Source organism: Uloborus diversus, chromosome 4 (genome assembly GCF_026930045.1).
Source record: "Uloborus diversus isolate 005 chromosome 4, Udiv.v.3.1, whole genome shotgun sequence".
Classification (NCBI taxonomy): Eukaryota; Metazoa; Arthropoda; class Arachnida; order Araneae; family Uloboridae; genus Uloborus; species Uloborus diversus.
Genome location: NC_072734.1, coordinates 121,333,422 through 121,353,210, shown reverse-complemented (window position 1 = coordinate 121,353,210; position 19,789 = coordinate 121,333,422). Strand labels below are relative to the sequence as shown.

At 33.4% G+C, this 19,789-nt stretch overlaps 1 protein-coding gene across 1 annotated transcript in view; it reads right to left on the bottom strand.

The window, feature by feature from the left end:
• LOC129220803 (dynein regulatory complex protein 11-like) overlaps positions 1-19,789 on the bottom strand; it is a 77,966-nt gene that overhangs the window by 9,901 nt on the left and 48,276 nt on the right. Inside the window, exons 6-10 of the mRNA XM_054855234.1 lie at positions 15,708-15,887; positions 11,034-11,242; positions 9,117-9,216; positions 4,598-4,669; positions 1,093-1,214 (exon numbers count right to left, since the gene is read on the bottom strand). Coding sequence (XP_054711209.1) covers positions 1,093-1,214; positions 4,598-4,669; positions 9,117-9,216; positions 11,034-11,242; positions 15,708-15,887 — 683 coding nt within the window. The remainder of the gene's footprint in view (positions 1-1,092; positions 1,215-4,597; positions 4,670-9,116; positions 9,217-11,033; positions 11,243-15,707; positions 15,888-19,789) is intronic.

The window sequence follows — 19,789 nt, the reverse complement described above, 5'->3', positions numbered from 1 at the left end:
AGTATTGCATGCCATATCAGTTTCAATTCTTTCATATCTAAGAGCAATGAAACAAGCAATTTTAGAATCATTCGTGGATTTTTTTTTTCTGAATTTCTAATGACAAATAGCATGGTTAACAGCATAACGTATGCACAGTTATAAATGTTTGAAAATTTATGAAATAATATAGTAGTTTCATTCATAATCACAAAATCGTCGGGGGAGTGAAGGGGAGTACTTTCTCAAAAGTGGGATTGTTTGTTAAACAATATTAAACTTCAGTTTTTCTCTCAATATTTTCAAGACAAAATTATCAACATATTGTATTTTTAATGCAGAACTTAAAAACATATCTTTTTAATGCAGAACTTAAAAACATATCTTGTATCAAACTTGATAGCTTTTATTTTCGGACATAATTTGACAGAACTTACCTACACTTTGTGTTCCGAAATTCGTTCGCGTCAAGTCAATTTCTTTGACGAACAAAGTGTACCGAAAAGGACCAACAGAGAAATTGATGAATTTAAATATGACACCAAAGTCCCCCTGCTGGAACCATTCGGGTTTATTCTTCTGTTCTTGCCCTTTTCCAGTTTATCACAAATATAGATACGTAATCAAAATAGGTTACTGATTTTATTTTTAGAGTGTGCGCAAAATGCATTACATATTTTATTTATTAAAACATTGAACTCTATAACATGATTATTCCATTTCATATATACAAGAGTCCCCCCCCCCACACCATAAAAGTGATGGTGCACCCATAAAATGATATAAAGCGTCCCCCCCCTTAAAAAAAGCAACCTCTTGAAAATGTCAATGGCACAGTCTGCCGAGGTGGTGAACGCCCCTCGTCTTCTCCCCATATGTGCATTGCATATTAATAACATAGTATTTAAAAAATGATCACTTTTAAAACGATGACATGAAATAATATTACTTTTTATTCCGGCCTAATTCCTTAAAATCAGCAATTCTGAGAGTTGAAAAAAAAAAAAAAAAAAAACTCTCGTTAGTTAAAAGGCATTATAAAACAAGTCAATCTTTAAAAGTTTAGGAGGGTTCCTTCGGAATGTGGGCGGTTTTATTGTTCTTTTGTCTCACCTATTAGGAGTTAAATCTTTTTCTTTCTTCCCTTTTCCTTTTCCTTTGTCCTTTTTCCCGCCTTTCTTGCCCGCTTTCTTTCCTCCTTTTTTGCCTTTCTTTCCTAAATCCCTCTCAAACGCCTAGGGGAAAATGCAAACAATAAATTTTACGATAAATGACCAACGCTATAAATAAGTAAATGGAATCAGACAAATTTGCATTTTCGACCATCAAAAAAAAAATCTATAGATATACACAGTGGTCCAAAACTAACTCACTCTACAAGCGAAGCTCAGTGGTTCCCAACCTTTGGGCGGCTTGACACCTCAAGCGGACGATAAAATTTCCGAGGGTACTTAAAAGATAAAATAATAATGATAAAAATCCAGCGAATATCGAAATTGAAAATGTATATAGAACCGATTGATCAGAGTTCTGCAAGAAATTACAAGTAAAAAAGAAAAAAAATTATAGTTTAGGAGATCTCTCCTCAGACTTCGGTTGAACCATAAGGAAGTATTTCAGCATTCATTGCCAAGTTTACGAGTATAAATTTTCAAACCTTCCATTTTTTAAAAATTGTAAGTGTTAGTGTTTTTTACACTGGAAGTGTTTCTTACACTTTACTTACACTTCCAGATTAAAATGTAAAAAAAAAAAAATAATAATAATAATTTCCTAAAAAATTTACTTCTGTTTTGGAAAAGAACATCGATGATCTTAGTTAAGAATTTCTTTACTATTACCTATTAGTTCGTTTTGTAAAAGAAAGAATGAGGAAAAAAAAAACGTAATAAAGGTACTTTTATGCATTTATTTTTTTTAGTTTAAGAGTAATTAGATTAAATAGTTTTATAATGTACATTTTACTTCAAATTAACACTAGGCATTTTAATTTTCAATAATATCGATGTTTACTTGCACCAATTTATGGTTTTTTTTAACGAAACAAAAAAAAGGGGGGGGAGGGAGGGGGATGGGCTCCAAAAAACTAGGAACCACTATTGTAGCTGAACCAATCGAACCAAAACATTGGATATGTTAATTTGAAGGTATGCACTCGAGATTGTGATGATTTTGCAGCACTGCAGTGCTCGACACACACACTTTTTCGTTGCGCAAATTCATGAGCGTATTGAAAAAGCACAAATGACGTCGGAACGATTGGCGTGTGACGTGACGAAAACTGCTTGTTTGCAAATTCGGACACCGAACTGAGGAAACACGTTTTCCACACTGCTTATGAGAAGTTTTTCCACTAGTAGTGCTTTGAACGTGATGTTCTGCGGTTGGTGCTTCTTCTACTACTGTCTAATCACTAATCCATTACTTTATGCAAAGTTTTCTCAAAGCAACTCTTTTCTTTTGTTGTTAATAGTCTTTTCTAATGATCTTTGCGAATGATTTATGCTGGCAATTTTTTTTTTCGTCACACGCCAACCGTTCCAAATGTTTTCCAATACGCTGATCTATTTAAGCAATGGAAAAACCCATTTAAACCATTGACATTCGAAAATTTTGAAATTATTTCGCTGTAACCGTAACCTTGAGCAATGTGGTGTTGGAAATCATCACAATCTCGAGCGCATATCCTGAAACTACTGTGTCTAAAATTTTGTTTCAATCTGTTCAGCGGATTAGCCGCTAGGGTTTTACATGTAGCTCAAGTTACTTTTGTGCCGTCTGGTAGATCTTTAATAATTTTCATGTTTTGTAGAGGACGATACATTTACTTAATTGTTCAACTCGTCACATCTCTAATACTACTGCAATTTCATAAGAAACTGAAGCGCATATGTTTGGTCGTCAGTACTTAAGTAAAATGATAATTAAGTTAGAAAAGCAAGGTTAAACAAAGTTTCAATGTCTTAACTTTCTCTTCTCCGTTTGGATAAATTGAGAGATAAAATTTTGTGCATTGAGTCAAAGACTATTTTTTTTTAAATTTCAAATGGTAAGAAAAAATACATCACGCACATATTAAAAAGGAGCTTGAAAGTAAAAATAAAAAAAAAAAAAAAAAAAAACAGCCATTCCGAGTAATTGAACCATAATTTTTCTGGAGATGTGGAGATACTCCACATCTCCAAGCGTGTTCAAAAGAAGTCGAAGCATTGCTTGAAGATTTATATCTGGGGCACTCAGTCATATTATGACCCAGGGGTAATCCTAGGGTAATCATGGCGCAGGGCGCAGACTACACCATTGAAATTCTTAGGAAAACGTGTTTTAATGGGAATTTCCCCCCTTTTTTGGAGGCATTTAGGAAGGGGGCGGGGATGTGCACCCCTGTATAACCATCTGACAGTTATTGAATGAGAAAAAAAAAAAAAGATATCTGAGAGCAACTGAATATGAAAAAATTGACGTGTATGCAATATTTTTGCAAACTAGATTTTTAATCACATTGTTTTATACTGATTACCTTTCTGTAAGGATGAAAGATTTTCTTTTAGAAATTGGAAAACTTTCTTAAATATGTGAGAAAAGAAAATGAAAAATAAAAAAAAACTGTATTTTTTTTTTTTTTTTTTGTGAACAACTGAAAAGTAAGTATTAAATATAGCATTTAAAAACTAGCATAATAAAAGCAGCCTACTTCTGTTAAACGATTCAATTCCTCCCGCATAATTTTATCAGTACTAATTCTCACTGAAGCTTCCATTTCTTTTACAGCTTTTTCTCTGATCAATTTCTCTTCATAATTGTCAAAATAATTGTCCAACTCTTTTTCTGCCCAAATTTCTAAAAGAGAAAAAAAATATTGCACCCTTTTTTTTTTAATTACATTGGAAAAATTAGAACTACATCTACCACATTCTTAGAGTCAAAATAGAATGGCACAATACAATATGAAAAGTATATAATGCATGTTTTTGATCAGTGATTTTCAATGACACGTGGTTCACCACCATGTGTCTATTCAAACCTGCAAGTGGTTCATGTTAACAAAAGAAAAAAACGGGGGGCGGGAGAGGGGCTGAGATTATTATTAATTATTATTAATGCATAATGTTTAAGTAAATGTTCGGATTTTAGATATTTACTGTATAAAGTTTATTTCTCAGTTTTTATTTACGTATTGACATTTTTAGCAATGTTTCCATGTGAAGTTTAAAGGTTACATATTTCATATACGTACACTAACTACTTTTATGATGAAAATGTTTGTAATAAACAAGTTTTTATTATGTTCTTATTAGTTTACTTGTACAGTCATATATGTTATGTATTGGCAGTGTGATACCGGATAACAAAGGCCCTGATGTTCTGAACCTCCGGTTACAGTTACATGCAAGTGAGCGAAATAATATTAGATGCAGCCACGCAGAAAATTAAAAACACGTACTTTGATATTCGTCCACCAGCTCAACCAAATCTGGGGTGTATTTGGAAATTTTTGAAGAGTAACACAACATTTCATCCTATAACAGCGATTATGAGATATTAAAAGTCAACCACGAGTGGATTACTTCAAAAAAAAAAAAAAAGTTTAAAAAGTAATAAGTAAGGAGAGACTTACATCTTCCTTAACATCTTTATCCTCTTTCTTGTTCTCAATGACTTTTTCTTTTCCTAAAGCTCCATTCTTAGGCTGCAAAAAGTTTAGATTTGTTTGTTAATTAGTGTCTAAACTGAATCATAATAATGTCAAATTTATATTTTCGCTAATTAAAAAAAAACTTCGTTTTGCAATAAAGGTTTGCAGCCAGATGATTACTCTTTGGTTCTAAATCACAAAGATTGCAGAAAGGAATTGAAGCAATGTGAAAACGATTCAGGGCCATTGCACAAAAAAGTCAACCCTTTGTCCCGCACGTGACGGTTCATATATTTCATTAAAAAGTAATAATTTTAAAGGGCAATGACGAAATTTTTTGCTTAAGTAATTAGACATAAGTTTGTAATTTGTTAAGCAGAAAAAACTTATTAATTAATATTTTTAAGTATTATTTTTAATGACATATATGAGGCGCCACGTGCGGGACTAACTGACCGTTTTTCGTGACATGGTTCTGCAGAGGCCTTGTTAGACAATCACAGCCAGCGACGAGCCTAAATTCAGCCACCATTTTATGTCTGGGCCATTTTGTAACTGATGATATACTATCTTTCCAAAACTTTCGAATTGTTCTCAGAGCGAGGTTGTAAATAATAATAAAAATAATAATAGATGATTTAAGCAACAGTAGCTAAACCAACCATTTGGTTTTTAATTCAAAACCCTAAAAAATCGAATATTTTACTATCTAACGGATTGTGCAGTTTTCACATTTACACGTACGTAATTATGTTTAACCTTACTTACTTAACCCATACATCATGGACAATTAAATAAACAAGGTGCCCGTGAAAGGTCTTAACCGTTATAAGCATTAATAACAAAAGTGCTAATAGGTGCGAAATTAAACAAAGCATGTTGCAAAAGAATGGGAAACTTCGAAAATCTTTTTCTGGTATCAATTGCCTGAAGTAGTATAGAAGATTTTCGCCCCTTCTTCTTTGTCACATTTTCCATAAATCAAATTTTGGAGAGGGAGAGAATTGAAGAGACCATGTTCACAACACACACAAACTAATTTATTTTTCTACTCACTGACACAATATACATGATGGGCAGCCAAGTTGCCCTTTTACCCGAATAGCGGTTAAAAGATATGCCATTAAGTTATCCCGCTATTCGGTCAGGAGGTTTTTTCCAGCCATGCCTTCACGACTGTCCATAGCCATATAACCCAGGCGCTCTCATGCAGCTGCGCAGTAGGCAATCGCGGAAAGCCCCATTACGCAATTATGGAGATCCCAAGTTATTAATCTTGGGATCCCTGTCAAGTGTTACACAATGTAACCGCGTGGAGCATATAATTTCTTACAAGTTGAGGCTCTAGTTGAGAGAGTCGATTGAGCTGAGAAAAGAAAATGGCGACTGCATAGAAGAAAGCGCAGTGTGTGTTGTAGTTAGCCGTAAGAAAATCACTGATAACAGAGCGCAGAAATTTTTGACCATGAAGATTCTCACCAAAAGTGTAACATTTCGGCTATGTTCATGAAACATCCAACGAGCATTTCTTTTTAAGGTAACCGGATTTTTTTTAAACCTTAATACACGCTGCGGTTTCTTTTATACAGTTATTATTCCCCTTTCTTATCACAACTGACTAGCACCCTTCATGCAATTGACACCAGAAAAACTTTCAGAGTTTTTCATTCCTTTGCAAACAAATGCATTTTATTTCACTTCTTTGTATTGTTGTCATAAATGTTTAGAATGGTAAAGATCTTTCTCGGTTACCCTGTGTACACATGGTAGATCCTCGATTAACTGAAGTGAAAGGGTCCGGACCAGCTTCGGTAAATCGTAACTTCCAGACAAAATGGGTTCTCAAAAATAGTTGTCAAAACACAGCACACATTTTATCTCTCACATTAAACCATGTTTACATTTACAAAATGACTGCCATATATGATGTAATAAATACAAAAAAATTTGCTCAGTAGCTGTCACACAAGTCAAAAAATACTATGTGAATTAAAAAAGACATACATAGTAAACTGTAATTAAAATGATATTGTTTACTTACCAAAAGAGTAAAATTTCAGTAAACCGACTTCAGTTAAAAGAATATATACGGGGGGGGGGCATACATTTTTAAGACTACGATTTTAAGACTACGAAATTTTCCGGGGTAAATTCCCGGATCCCTGCCCCCTTTCCCATGTCACATCATGGAGTGAATACTGTACTCAGGATTACATTCATATTGTCAATAATTAGATCTAGAAGTAACTTTTGCTTATACAAAAAAAAAAAAAAAAAAAAAAAACTGAGCCCCGTTATTTTTCCCTGCGTTTAAGAAGCGTTTGAAATAATTAAAGGGCCATCAATTTCATACATCCCCAACCCCCTTATTGAAATAAACATAACTATGGATTATGTCATTTGGAGAAAAACATATCTGGCTTTAGTGTTACATAAAAAATCTGCGAATATTTTTTATAAGTTGGAAATTGACCTACTGAAAATACCCATCATTGGGCATATCACACTCTTGTCCCGAGACCTTCAGTTGTAAAAACACGGATGATTGCTCACAAATCAGTGTATTATGAACCCATACGCCCGTGAAGTAGTGTTACCATGCACTTGTACCCATTAGTAAACTTTAAAAGGAAATTTTTAACCATTTGCTGATGGAAAATTTTTTTAAGAATGTTTAACTCACTACACTGAATAAAGATATGTTGCCATAAAATATTCTTAAGAATATTGCGAACATTGATTTTTTTCATAGTATATACAGGGTGTCCGAAAAGTCCTTGACACATTTAAAAAATTCTTAGAAAACCAAAAAATTGTCGTATGAATTTGTGGTTTGCACCATAATACTTCACAGGTTCAAGAGTTTTTATGACATCGGGGGAAAAATAAAAGGAGGAAAAAAGAAGAAGAAAAAAGGCATTTCGCAGCTAGGGTGTCAGTATATACTATGCTTCCTTTTTGCGTTTTCCCATGTCAACAAAAACGATTTAAAAGTTACTATTAAATCGTTTTTGTTGACATGGGAAAACGCAAAAAGGAATGAAAATTACTAAACGAAGAATTACAAACATAGCATACACTAACACCTTGGCTGCGAAGTGCCTTTTTTCTTCTTTTTTCCCACTTTTCATTTTTTTTTCGATGCCATAAAAACGCTTGAACCTGTGAAGTATTATGTTGCAAAACGCAAATTCATACGATAATTTGTTGGTTTTCTATGAATTTTTTAAATGTGTCAAGGACTTTTCGGATACCCTGTATTTTTATCTATATCTGTAAAAATCTCAATAATTTTCAAAGAATCCTTCTCGCCTTTTGCAATGAAACCGCAAATAGATTATTAGTAAGTATTGCATCAGAAATATGTAGTAAATGAACATTAGAAAACCTCAAAGAAAGATAAATGTAACGAATCGTTTTGTTAAATTTCTAGTGCAGCGAGGTAGGAGTTCAGTTGTTTACTCTGCTTCAACGCTGCACTGGCAATAAAACAAGTTTTACAAAGTTCAATCCGTTGCGGAATACGAAGTCGCGTGTAATGAAAAACCTACTAACTGAGCTAGCAACTTAGCGACAAAACCTTTGTATAATTTGGCAAAATGAGAATTTTTTACAGGAATAGCATAGGATAATTGTCTATAAAACGTGTTTAGAGTATCTGCAAAATTTCTTGTGAACAGCTTTGTGTAGCATTTCAACACGACAGTTTTCAATATGACTGTAAGAGTTTTTAAGAGATGTCGATAAAATATATTAAATTATTATGTTCTGAAGTAGCTTAACAGCTTTCAGTTTATGTGGAAGTAATTTTTAGCAAGTATTTTTTTAAATTTATTTAAAACCGGAGAAATAACTGCAATACTAGCTTAACTGAACATCACTGTGTGTAACCTAGATTACATTCATTCCGATTAAACTTATCGCATTAAAGTTAATCCGATTAAAATGAACCTAATTATCTTTTCAAATACATTCAATCTTTTTTAATTAACCAAATTAAAAATTATTTAAAAGAATTTGTTTTTCTTTAGTCAATTGAATCTCAGCTGAATAATGCCTAAGACTGTTGTCTAATCATATCAAAGTTTTTATAAGTATAGATATTCAGTTGGATTGTGTGTAAAACTATCATTTTATTTTCACTGCCTTTCAATAAAAAATAGTATGAGCAATTTTACATACAAGTCAAGTGCGCATCAAAAACAAATGACTGAAAACATTAAAATTTTATTTGCATTAAGAAAAATTACTGTAGATTAAAACAAAACAGGACGATACTCAAAAAAAAAAAAAAGTCCCGTGCGTAAAGCTAAGTTTTTTTCCCCCCAACTAACCAAAGCCTTCAAAAAATAATGCTATTGGGGAATAATACATGCTTTAATATACTATCAAAGCATAACAGTTAATGCCATATTTAATTAATAGTTACTTGAATAAAGTAAAAAACTTAGCGTTACGCACGAGACATTTTTTTGAGAATCGCCCAACAAATGCTTCTCACTTTCTCCAATTCGTTATCATCGTCTATAGCGGTTTGTAACATTGCTGTTGATCCACCTTCCTCTTCAGTTGGATACGTAGGATATTCGCCATGTTTCTGTCTAAATAAAATAGTTGAACACATAAAAAAATAATTAAGTATATAAGAGGGCCATTATTATCTGTATGCGTTTGAGCTCCAGTTGTTGTAGAACAGAATGAGGAATCACCACATATATATATAAACTGTTTGACCACGGATTGTATGTAATTTGGCAATCGGCCAAGAAAGAACGATTCCATCTGAATGAATCTAGCAGGGGAGAAGGGAAAACAGCGATTGGATATTGAAACACGCGTTTTATAATGTTACTAGTTCCTTATTCATTTATTGCATTCTCTAACATAAAATGAGCGGAAACAAAAATAGTTACTATGAAAATAACAAAAAGAAAAGAAAATGTTTTCATTTCGTTCGGGAATGCAAAAGCAAAATGGTAAGTTCAAAACTATGTTGTGAATAAATAAATCAATTAATTTTTGTAATGAGAACATAGATCGAATGTACTTCAGATTAAAAAAATATTGCCAGGACAAATTTTCATTTTTATAAAACTGGGGCTAAATAATACAGAGGCAAAAAGGCACATCTGTAAGAAACCAACTAACACCCCTATAAACTAACAGTCCATTTCCTCTTATAAACCGGAAATTAGCCCTTCCATATAATCGATAGTCAGACAGTACAAACACACACACACTCTCTCTCTCTATCACACACACACATAGTACACACACACACAATTTCTCTTTCTCTTTCGTACACATACATACACACACAAGCGTACCAGGGGCGTGCACAGAAGTTTCGAAGCCCTACACAAATAACTTTTCGGGCTCCCCTCCATATTGTTTACCCCTACATCACTCATTTTAGAAATCTCGGGCCTCCTTCAGGCTCTGGCTCGGGGATAACATGTGTCCCTTCTCTCCCCCTCCCTATGCACACCCCTGGAGCGCACACAAACACACACAGGCACACTGGAGTTCAAAAATATATCTTTTTGTAATTCTACTGCATTTCTATTTTATAATTTTATCCTTATGATGTCCAGAAAAGTGTATAATTTCGAAGTAAAAATGCTACGGAAAAAATTCTTGGACGCTTTGATTTCCTTCTTTGCAATATAGAAGCACAGAATATTTTTTCATATCAGTATTTTTTTTTTTTTATTAATTGACTAAAATTTCCACCGCAAATAGGATACTGAAAACAATTTTTGTTGGATAATTAGGTTTGGACACGTTTTAAAATTCAAATGAAATTTTAATTCTCTGTGTATCCATTCTTATTTGACTAATTTGCTTAGTGCATCCATGTATGACGGTAACTTTTAAAACAACATCAAACAGTGCATGATTTAAAACTTATGTGTTGGTAATGTTATGTTCAGGAAATTCTTTGTACTTTACGACATGATAGATAATTTCAGATTGATTTACTTGAAAACTTTTTAAGTATATCTGATTCAATTTAACTTACTTTACGTTTTTCTTTCTATTTAAATCTTTTTCTACGGGTTTTGAATAAGGAAAATGCGTTTATTCCTCACATTGCGTTTTTTTTTCAGATGAATTATTGGGCAGGATAGAAATGATGGTGAATGATTGGGTTTAATTGGGGTGAGTAGGAATGAAATTCTCACACACCCTTATTCTTGGATAATCTGCATAGTTCCTAAAAAATCGTGATAAATATATCTATTTTCTGAACTTTTGATTATTTTTTTGTAATTTTCTAACTTATTAGATCTAAAACAGTAGTCTAGTATTTGTTATTTTTTATTTATGATACTTTTGCACCCTTAAGGGTTTACTAATGCCGTCAAAACCTAGAAAATCTACATTTCAGAAGTAGTTTTCAAATAGGTGAAATTACCTGTATTTTTCAAAATATTCTCGAATTTTGGCCTGAAGCTCTTCAATAACTTTTGGGGCTTCATAAGTCAGCATGTCTTTTTTTATTGCTTCTGTGGCTTCTAAAAACTCTCTCTCATTTTTATCGATGGCATCCCGACGGTCTTTTTTTAAACTATCAAGAAGGTGCAAAACGTGGAACTTATCTGTTTCTTCTGTTACAGACGGTTGCTATATCAAAGAATAATTTAAATAGATAAAAGAGATGCATTTAGGTAATTCGAAATTGTAAATGCACACGATTGCAATTTATTTCTTGTATATTTTGTAAGTCTCTTTCATGCGTCAAAAGTTATTTTAAAGTAAAGAACTTCGTCAAGCGTTTGATCAATAACAAAACATATCAACAACTATTTCAGTTAGTAAAGTCAAACGCTTAGTCTGAACTTAAACATCTGATTTATCTGGAGAGATTGAGCTATTAACCATGAGATAGCAAAAAAAAAAAAGTATTTAACATTATTCCTTTTTTTTTGTTTGTGAAATCACTTAATCTGCGAAAGAGGCTCCAAAATCAACACTTGGCAAGCCTGTTGTGCGGGGAGTTTTATTTCCAAAAATAAACAAAAGAGTTAAATGTGAAAAAATAGATGTTTCGAAAGTCAGTAAAAACATACCATTCCTAGGAGATTCATTTCTGCTCGATGCACAGCCTTAAATCTTTTGTGGAAAATAAACCATCGCCATGCCTGGACAAATAATAGAAATTAAAAGTCAGCTAATGTAGTTGAACTTAATATTGCGTAAAATATTTAGAAATAACAATCAACTAAAATTAAAAATTTTAAAAACCCCTGACTGGGTTGCAAATGTAGAATCAAGAGGGAAAATCGAAAATCCTTTTAAAAGCCTTATACTATTAATATCAATTACAAGTATTTTATTTGTTAACAAATAGAAACTGGCAACAGGTAAAAATTTAAAATCATTGCTTTTAATTTCCTGTCGGCCAACAACCAACAAAGAATTCAGTTACTAATCGCTGAAAAAAGGCTTACCCGTATTTAAAATCTGCTTTAAAAAGCGTTATAATTCGAATCCTATATAACATGGAAGTTCCAAACACATTTTATCAGACGCAGAAAAAAAACTCTTTATTTTGGTTACAAATTTAAAATTGCTTGAATATATTTTCACTGCAAAAATCGAGAAAAACCTTTTAGAGGTTTTTAATTAATATCTTCGTTAATTAGGGTCATCGAAAGATGCAGCCTAGCTAAGAACACTCTCGATCAACTCTCCTTTCGAACAAAAAAGTTTTTCAAAATTGGTCCATCCGTTTAGGCGCTAGAGTGCCACACACACACACACACACACGCGTCAAACTTATAATCCCCTTCCTTTGTGTGTCGAGGGTTAAAAGTGATGGAAAACGAAATCTTTTATCTTGGAATTTTTTTTTTTCAACAATCAAAAAGCATTGAATTACGTTGCAGCAAATATTTAAGAGATGAATCAAATATATATTACATCTAATCAATTGAAATAGGTATATTAACTATACATGACCCGTTCAGATGGTACAATTTCATAATTTATGTGTCTGAAAATATGTGAATTTGGGAACCAAATGTCTTGAGGAGATAAATTCATGAACTTTCGTTGGCATTCCCTTAACTCCAGCAGAAAAATAAAACGTATTAACAATGACGACTCCGAAAATGCAGAAAGTTGTTTAAAGTAGAATTTTAATATTCCAAGCCACTTCTATTTATTGTAAATGGCTGTCATTGTTCTAACTTAATGATTGTTAACCATATCGGCTTGTGGCCCACTCAGAAGGTTCAGAGTAAGACCACTCTGCAGTAGGGGAAAGTTGGGTGATACCGGGACCCTAAGGTTTGAAGGCTTCCAGAAATCACAGTTTTTAGATTAAGGAACAAAATTTTGAAAAAGTATGCACTACTTATCTATTAATGCAACCTCAGTTTCAAAAACATAAGTGTTTTTTTTTAATTCTTATTAATTTTTTTGTGAAAAAAGTAATTTTATCCGATTTTGCACCCCTAGTGGGGTAAAACCGGGTAGACATGTTATTGCTATGGAAAAATAAAAATTATAGTTTCCATAAAATTCAAGTTTTATTTAGTGACACATGTTAACTTTTGTCATAACATAATAGAGTAAGTGTAAAAGGACACATATTGATGAGGTGTCAGTAAATTTAATTGTCCTTACCTTTAATTTTTTGCTGTAATCGAAGGTCTATTGACGCAAGTCGCAAGTAAAATAGTTATCTTCCTCTTTGGCCCCAGAGCAGCATTCATGGGCCGAACGACGACATTGGATGCATTGTATCCATCCCTCACCACCCTTGGAGTTCGAGTAAAGCTCACTGCAGTAAATGCAGGCAGTATTGTCATCCTCTTCACTGGACTCATCCCTCATTAGCTCCTTCGGTTTTTCTTTTTTTTTTTTTTGGACGCTTTTAATTTCTGTCTATTCCTTTTTGGCATCTTTATAATGTTGCCGTTTCTTTGATTCGTTTATCTTTCCTTCAGTTTTTTTTCCTTCCGTCCATCTTAGGTCTTCTTTCCATCATTTTTCTTTTTCTCTTCTTCTAATGTTGCCTGAAGATGAAGCTTGCATGGGGAGCCCGTCAAAATGACAGTTTATCCTTTTCTCTTGTCCTCCTTCGGCTGCGTCTTTCTCTCAGTGTATGGGGGAGGTATTGCCCTTCGTTTAGGATCCAGTTTTGCCCCGCACTTACAGCTTTCATAAAAATGCCGTCATATGACTATACAGAACGCTACAGACAATTGCTTAGAATGACAATGAAGGTAATTAAATGTTGTACAAAGAGAGCTACATTTCTTTACTGTTGCAGAAGCAGGAACGTAGTATAATTGGTCTAGTTTTGTTCAAAAATTTTAAGTAAAAATCACTCAAACAGAATTTTCTTCACAGGAACGAAGGAAGCGAGTCTATTGCGTTCATATTTAATGGCCGCTGCTTCTTTATCAAAGTGGAAGGTAGTTTCTCTCTTGTCCACGTGACTGCAGCGCTTACAGAGGCTAGAAGGGGGTACCCGATTTACTCCCGACTTCCTGGTTTTACCCCACTGTCCCCTACGTAAAAAATATTTACACATGCTAAAGGAGTTCAAGTAAGGAAAAAAATGCATCATTTTAACCCTTTGAGACACAAAAAATAAATACAGTGGACTCTCTCTCTCTCGCTCTGTATCTGAACACTTTCTAATGTGAACATTCCGAAATTCAGAACATATTTTAATGGTCCCGGCAAAACTCCACAGACTTAACATAGGCTGACCTCTCTGTACTCAGAACACTCGATAACGTGAACACCCCAGAAGTATGAACGTTTTCTTTCTTTTTTTAACCCTGCTCAATTACTACTTCTCTATATACTGAACATGTTCACAATCGGTACTTAGAAATTCCTATGAATTAAATTGGAAAGCTTGAAATGCATTCACAATTGATTGAAGGGCATTAAGGGGAAGATGAAGAGAATAAGAAAAAAAATTCTTGGATGTTACTGCATCACATAAAATCATTCAGCTGAGCAATTCGAGCCTGAAGTTTCTGCCACTGAACTAGATTTCAAGATTCCAACTATTGTATCAAATAGCATTCAAGACTTTCAAAATTCCTTCAAGCAAAATGCGGCTGAGAATCACCTGAAAACATTTTCATTTGGATGATAACACGTACCTTGCATGATAGTACACAATGCAAAAACAGGTTAAAAACTACTCTTTTTCATTTCAGTTCTTGTACCGATAGCTATATTGAAAAATTTTATTGTTGAATGTTATGTAAATCTTTTTTGATTAAAAAAAGAAGAAAGGAATGCCAGAGTTTGGTCCTACTCAATAAGTTTAGACATTGCACTAGGCACCAATCCAAAATTCAGCAGCTGTATCTCAGTAAATGGCATAGCACACTAGGCAAAATAATGAACGTAGTCCATTATTGCTATAGAATACACACACTCGCATTATCCAGTCTCCCTCTATGATGAACACCCTCACAGTCTGAACACTTTTGTCCAGTCCCATGAGTGTGTAGATTAAAGAGAGTTCACTACATACTCCTTATTTTCCCCCCTTTTGTGAAATGAAAACAGGAGGACTCAGTTAACTGCTTCTACGACTGTTTCAGTTGACTGACAAAAAAATAAGACTGTAAGTGGACTTAAATGAAGCAACTGGGCCTCAAAGTGTTAAAAGGAATTTTTCATCAAGCATAATTTTTGAAATAAATATTTTGGATTCGAAACGAAAATGAAAACTTTTTTCAACTTGTATACTACTCGTTCTCAAAATTCAAGTAACCAAGCAAATTCTAGTTGTTTTATCTAGTTTTTTATTAGGTTTCCCCCCAACAATGTTTGATTAAAATTGCCTATGAAACCAAACACTCATTAAAATTATGTTCTTCATTAAAAAAGGAGTTCAAACGTTATTACTTAGAATGAAGCAAATGTAATTCTTGTTACGATATTTTTACAAGCTCTTCAAGAAAGCTGTCATTCACAAATAAATAATTTCATGAATGAAATGCATGCAAAGAAACTTGCAGCTATTGATTTACTATCGGGTTAAAATGTGCCCAATGTGCATTAAAGTTATATTCTATAGGAATCATACACCCTGAATTCGTCTGGCGGCCGTATTTTCGGTAAGGTCGATCTTCAAGCTCTTCCTGTATTCTTTCATCTTGTTCTCCTCCTTCATTTCGTACAACTTCTGAGCCTCGACAAAAGCAACTCTTCCCCTTCGGGCTCGCTCATGGGCTTGAATGGTCCCCCAAGCCTCCTTCGGTGGCATCCTTATTTCGGACCAAGGTTTCTAGGTTTTACATACAAAAAAAATTAATTAATAACAAAAAGGCCAAAAGCAAGCAAGAATACTCTCTTTATACACGCAAACCAGTTTTGTGTGGTAGATAGGGACTGCTTAGAAGAAACTTGGTGGTAAAAAGTTTGGCAATGTGTCGTTTAGTAATCGCCAATTAGTGATATCATTTCACATTGCCTTGAAGTTTACACGAATTTGCCACAGAAAATGTGTGAAATCCTTTTTTGGAAGATCGGAATGCAACCAAAAAGGGCTGTACTGCCGAAACGTACAGTACGCGAAACACCAAAACACATACCCAAGATCACATTAATTACAATTCTTTAAAGAAAGAAACAGCTTTATTCTTACTAGGTGGCATGGTTAAGATGCAGCATTATAACACAAATACAATTGCAAGAATAGTGCTTTTAAAATAATTTAAAACTACTCCTTGATCAAATACTAACTCTAAAAATAACCCCTAATAAAAGTTAAAATACATTAGTTATCACACGGCCAGAGTTTCGCCTATACATATTTACAAAAGCACCAAGCCCAAATAACTCTCTGCTTAAAATTAACTAATATGAAATTTGCATTTCACACACATTAAAATAACATCAGCCTAGGACAACATAATACCACAATTTGCACAAATTAAAAAGTTCTTATGTAATACATTAAAACATTACTTCACAGGGGTTGAATTCTACGACGAGGCATCAAACACTAAAAATCTCACACGCTGTACAAAAGGCACCAATTCGACCTTGCTTCAAAGATCTAGCGTAAGCTGAATGATTTGAGGATTTGCCCGCTGCCGGTAGCTCCGAACTCCGATTCCTGCTACTATTTTCACGGGCCACAAGACTTACAATTTCCAACCATCCGATGCGTTCATTAGCTCCCAGGTCTGGTCCATGGGGCCTCTACTTCCGACACAGCGATGAATTTAGTCTGGCAGAAGATTCTGATAGTTTCTTGGTTCACTTATGGGATGCCGAGACTTCACATCATAGCGAGGAACATTTATCTGCATTTAACCTTCCAAAGGGCCATCTTTACATTCACTATTTGAACGAAACTCGAGAGGGTGTTTCAGCCACGCACGCAAGGCGAGATGATATGCGTAAAAAGGGAAAGTTTAGCTCTTTAGTACTGCCTTATATCCATTGCGTCATTTCCAACTGTTGCCACTACGCTTTTGGGCAGTACAGGGCGATGCACAACTAGGCCCTATACAGACCCTATGTACGACTGGCCGAAATGTACATTTCGTCCGTACGTTCACAGGTACATGTAGACGAGCTGTAGAAAACTCAACATTTATTCGGGTGTGAGTAAAATTGAAATTTTGGCCGAAATTTCGGGGAAACATTTTTTGCGACTACAACACTTCATTTACATCATAAGAGAAGCAAAAAAAAGTAATAATGTTTGACGAAAACTTCAATGACTTATGTTTGACAATAACGTGATTTTATTAAAACATTTTATTGTTTTTAGTTGAGCATGATTTAAAAATATCAAAAATAACTTTTATCAGATAGAGTGAAGGAATGAAACATGTAGTGGAGAAGGGGACACATGTGAGCACGGGGCACATGTGAACATGGTGTGTTTTACTAAAATAACGTCAAGCAAAAAATCTTAAAAAATTCTCTAGTAATGGCAGTACCAGTCCTACTTTTTAACCAAACTTTCAGAGCAAGGAGTCAGTGTATGTTCCTGTGATGATAGCTTCTTTGTTTTAGCAGATGCTAATGTACTTTTATCACTGTCTTCTTCGTGTAAAAACATATTTTTAACTAATTAATAAGCTAAATTTAATTATTTAAAACTTTATACGAACATTCATGTAAATTTATGCCAATGTTTAAATTTTGTAATTAAATAAAAATTCTTTATTTTTGAAAATTAATTTTAAAGTAGATAACGGGGCACTTGTGAACACAACATGTAGGGGCACATGTGAACAGTTCACATATCCTCTCCGCAATATAAATATTTGTGTAGGCTTATAATAGGTGTTAAAAAAGATGCAAAAATTTATAATTATTATTTTGCTGCAATCAGTTTGTAAATTCATTTTTAATTATTATTACATAATTATTAATTATTTATTTTATTATTTTTTATTATTTAAATTCTTTAATTACTAAATATTTGGCCAAAAATTTAGTGCTATATAATATTTGCAAGCAAAATAAAGATAAAATATTTTTCTTTAACTAAAAACTGAAGTTTTGAATAATTTAAAATTCATCATCATATTCTGTCTGAAGCTTAAACGCACTACATAACAAGAATAAATTTAACATAGTAAAATATTCTTTGTATTGTTTAGTCTTATAAGATTTTTTTCTTGTCAATCCAGTGATTAAAACATGTTTTGAAACTTTAAAATTTGACAGCGAGCAGTTGTATAATTCGAAAAAAAACTTTTCTTAATGACAGTTACTGTACAATTCAAACTGACACAGTATACGTTACAAACCCTTGAATGTAATTGGTACATACGTATACGTATATGCTTCATTTTCACCAGTTTTTCTTTGAAATATGATGTTCGTCCTGCATTTTTCAACCATGTTCACATGTGCCTCAAGCTCGTTCACATGTACCCCCCTATAGAAGCGCATGTGAACAGTTGAAGACATTAAAATTTTTTTTATAAATTATAAAAATATTTTTTAAAAAAATCTGAAAAGATTCTATGGTACAAAGAAAAGACCATTCAATCATGGGGACTCTTTTTCGGTGAGACATTAATAATATTTTCTGAAAAATTAAGAAATGACAAAAAATTGTTCGCGTGTGTGCATCCTTTTCCCCTATCATATTATTTATTTTAACGGTACACTATTCCTTATTATTATAGTTGTCATTTTAACTATAAAGAAAAGTGTGTAGCAATGCTTACTTTTGATTCATCGGAATAAAAATATTTCAGAAGTTCTTGAATCAATTCAAAATGGTCCTTTTCAATGCCCTTCTTTATGCGAAAGTATGATGGAATTTTAACATTCATGTCACTCTGTTAGTGGGGAAAAATATATTTATTATTAATTACCACAACTGACTATTAGCATTCATAATCATATTTCCAATACCAGTATCTGGGATTACAGTATTTATACATGGAATTCAGGCTATATTAGAAACACAACATGCATAAATGTAAACCATTCATTTGATAAATCATGCAAAGCTAGCAAGGGCGGATCCAGAAATGTTTCAAGGAGGGGGCGGTTGATTTTTTTTTCTTTTTCTTTGCTACGTATCTAATTACACATGTTTAGGGGCGGGAGGGGGGACTGCATTAACATTTCTATCTAAAACACAGGGCCGATCCTAGGGTGTCGGCCGCCCGTGTGCAAAGACCTACTGTGCCGCCCTTCAAGAGTAATTTCCATATTTTGACTAATCTTTGACGCCCATATAAATATTTCTTCAAATTTCAAAATCAAGTTCTAATTTTAAAAAAAAAAACAAAGAAAAATAAATTAAAAAAAAAACAGAAGGTTGAAAAATGAAGAAAAATTTTCTAGTAAGAAACTTTTTAGGTACAATTTATATCTTTGAAGAAAATAACAGATACCAAAATTTACTAGTCGTAAAAACGCATTTTATAGTCTTTCTTCGGTGACATCAGTGAAAGGATGGAGGAGGGAGATCAGGGGAGGGGGGATTGCTCCCAGAAAATTATTGAAATTGGCGTATGAAAAATAGTTTTTAGTAATCTTTGGTTGTGTTTGGTTGCAAGGAGAAAAGAGTCGGGTATATTCAAGGTGCATGGAGAAATTTTCGAAATTGACGTCAAATATCGCTATTTTAGGAACTTTTTCGAGACTTCAGGGGAAAAGTAATGTTGGAGTTCTCTCCTAAAATTGTTTCAAAATTGAAATCAA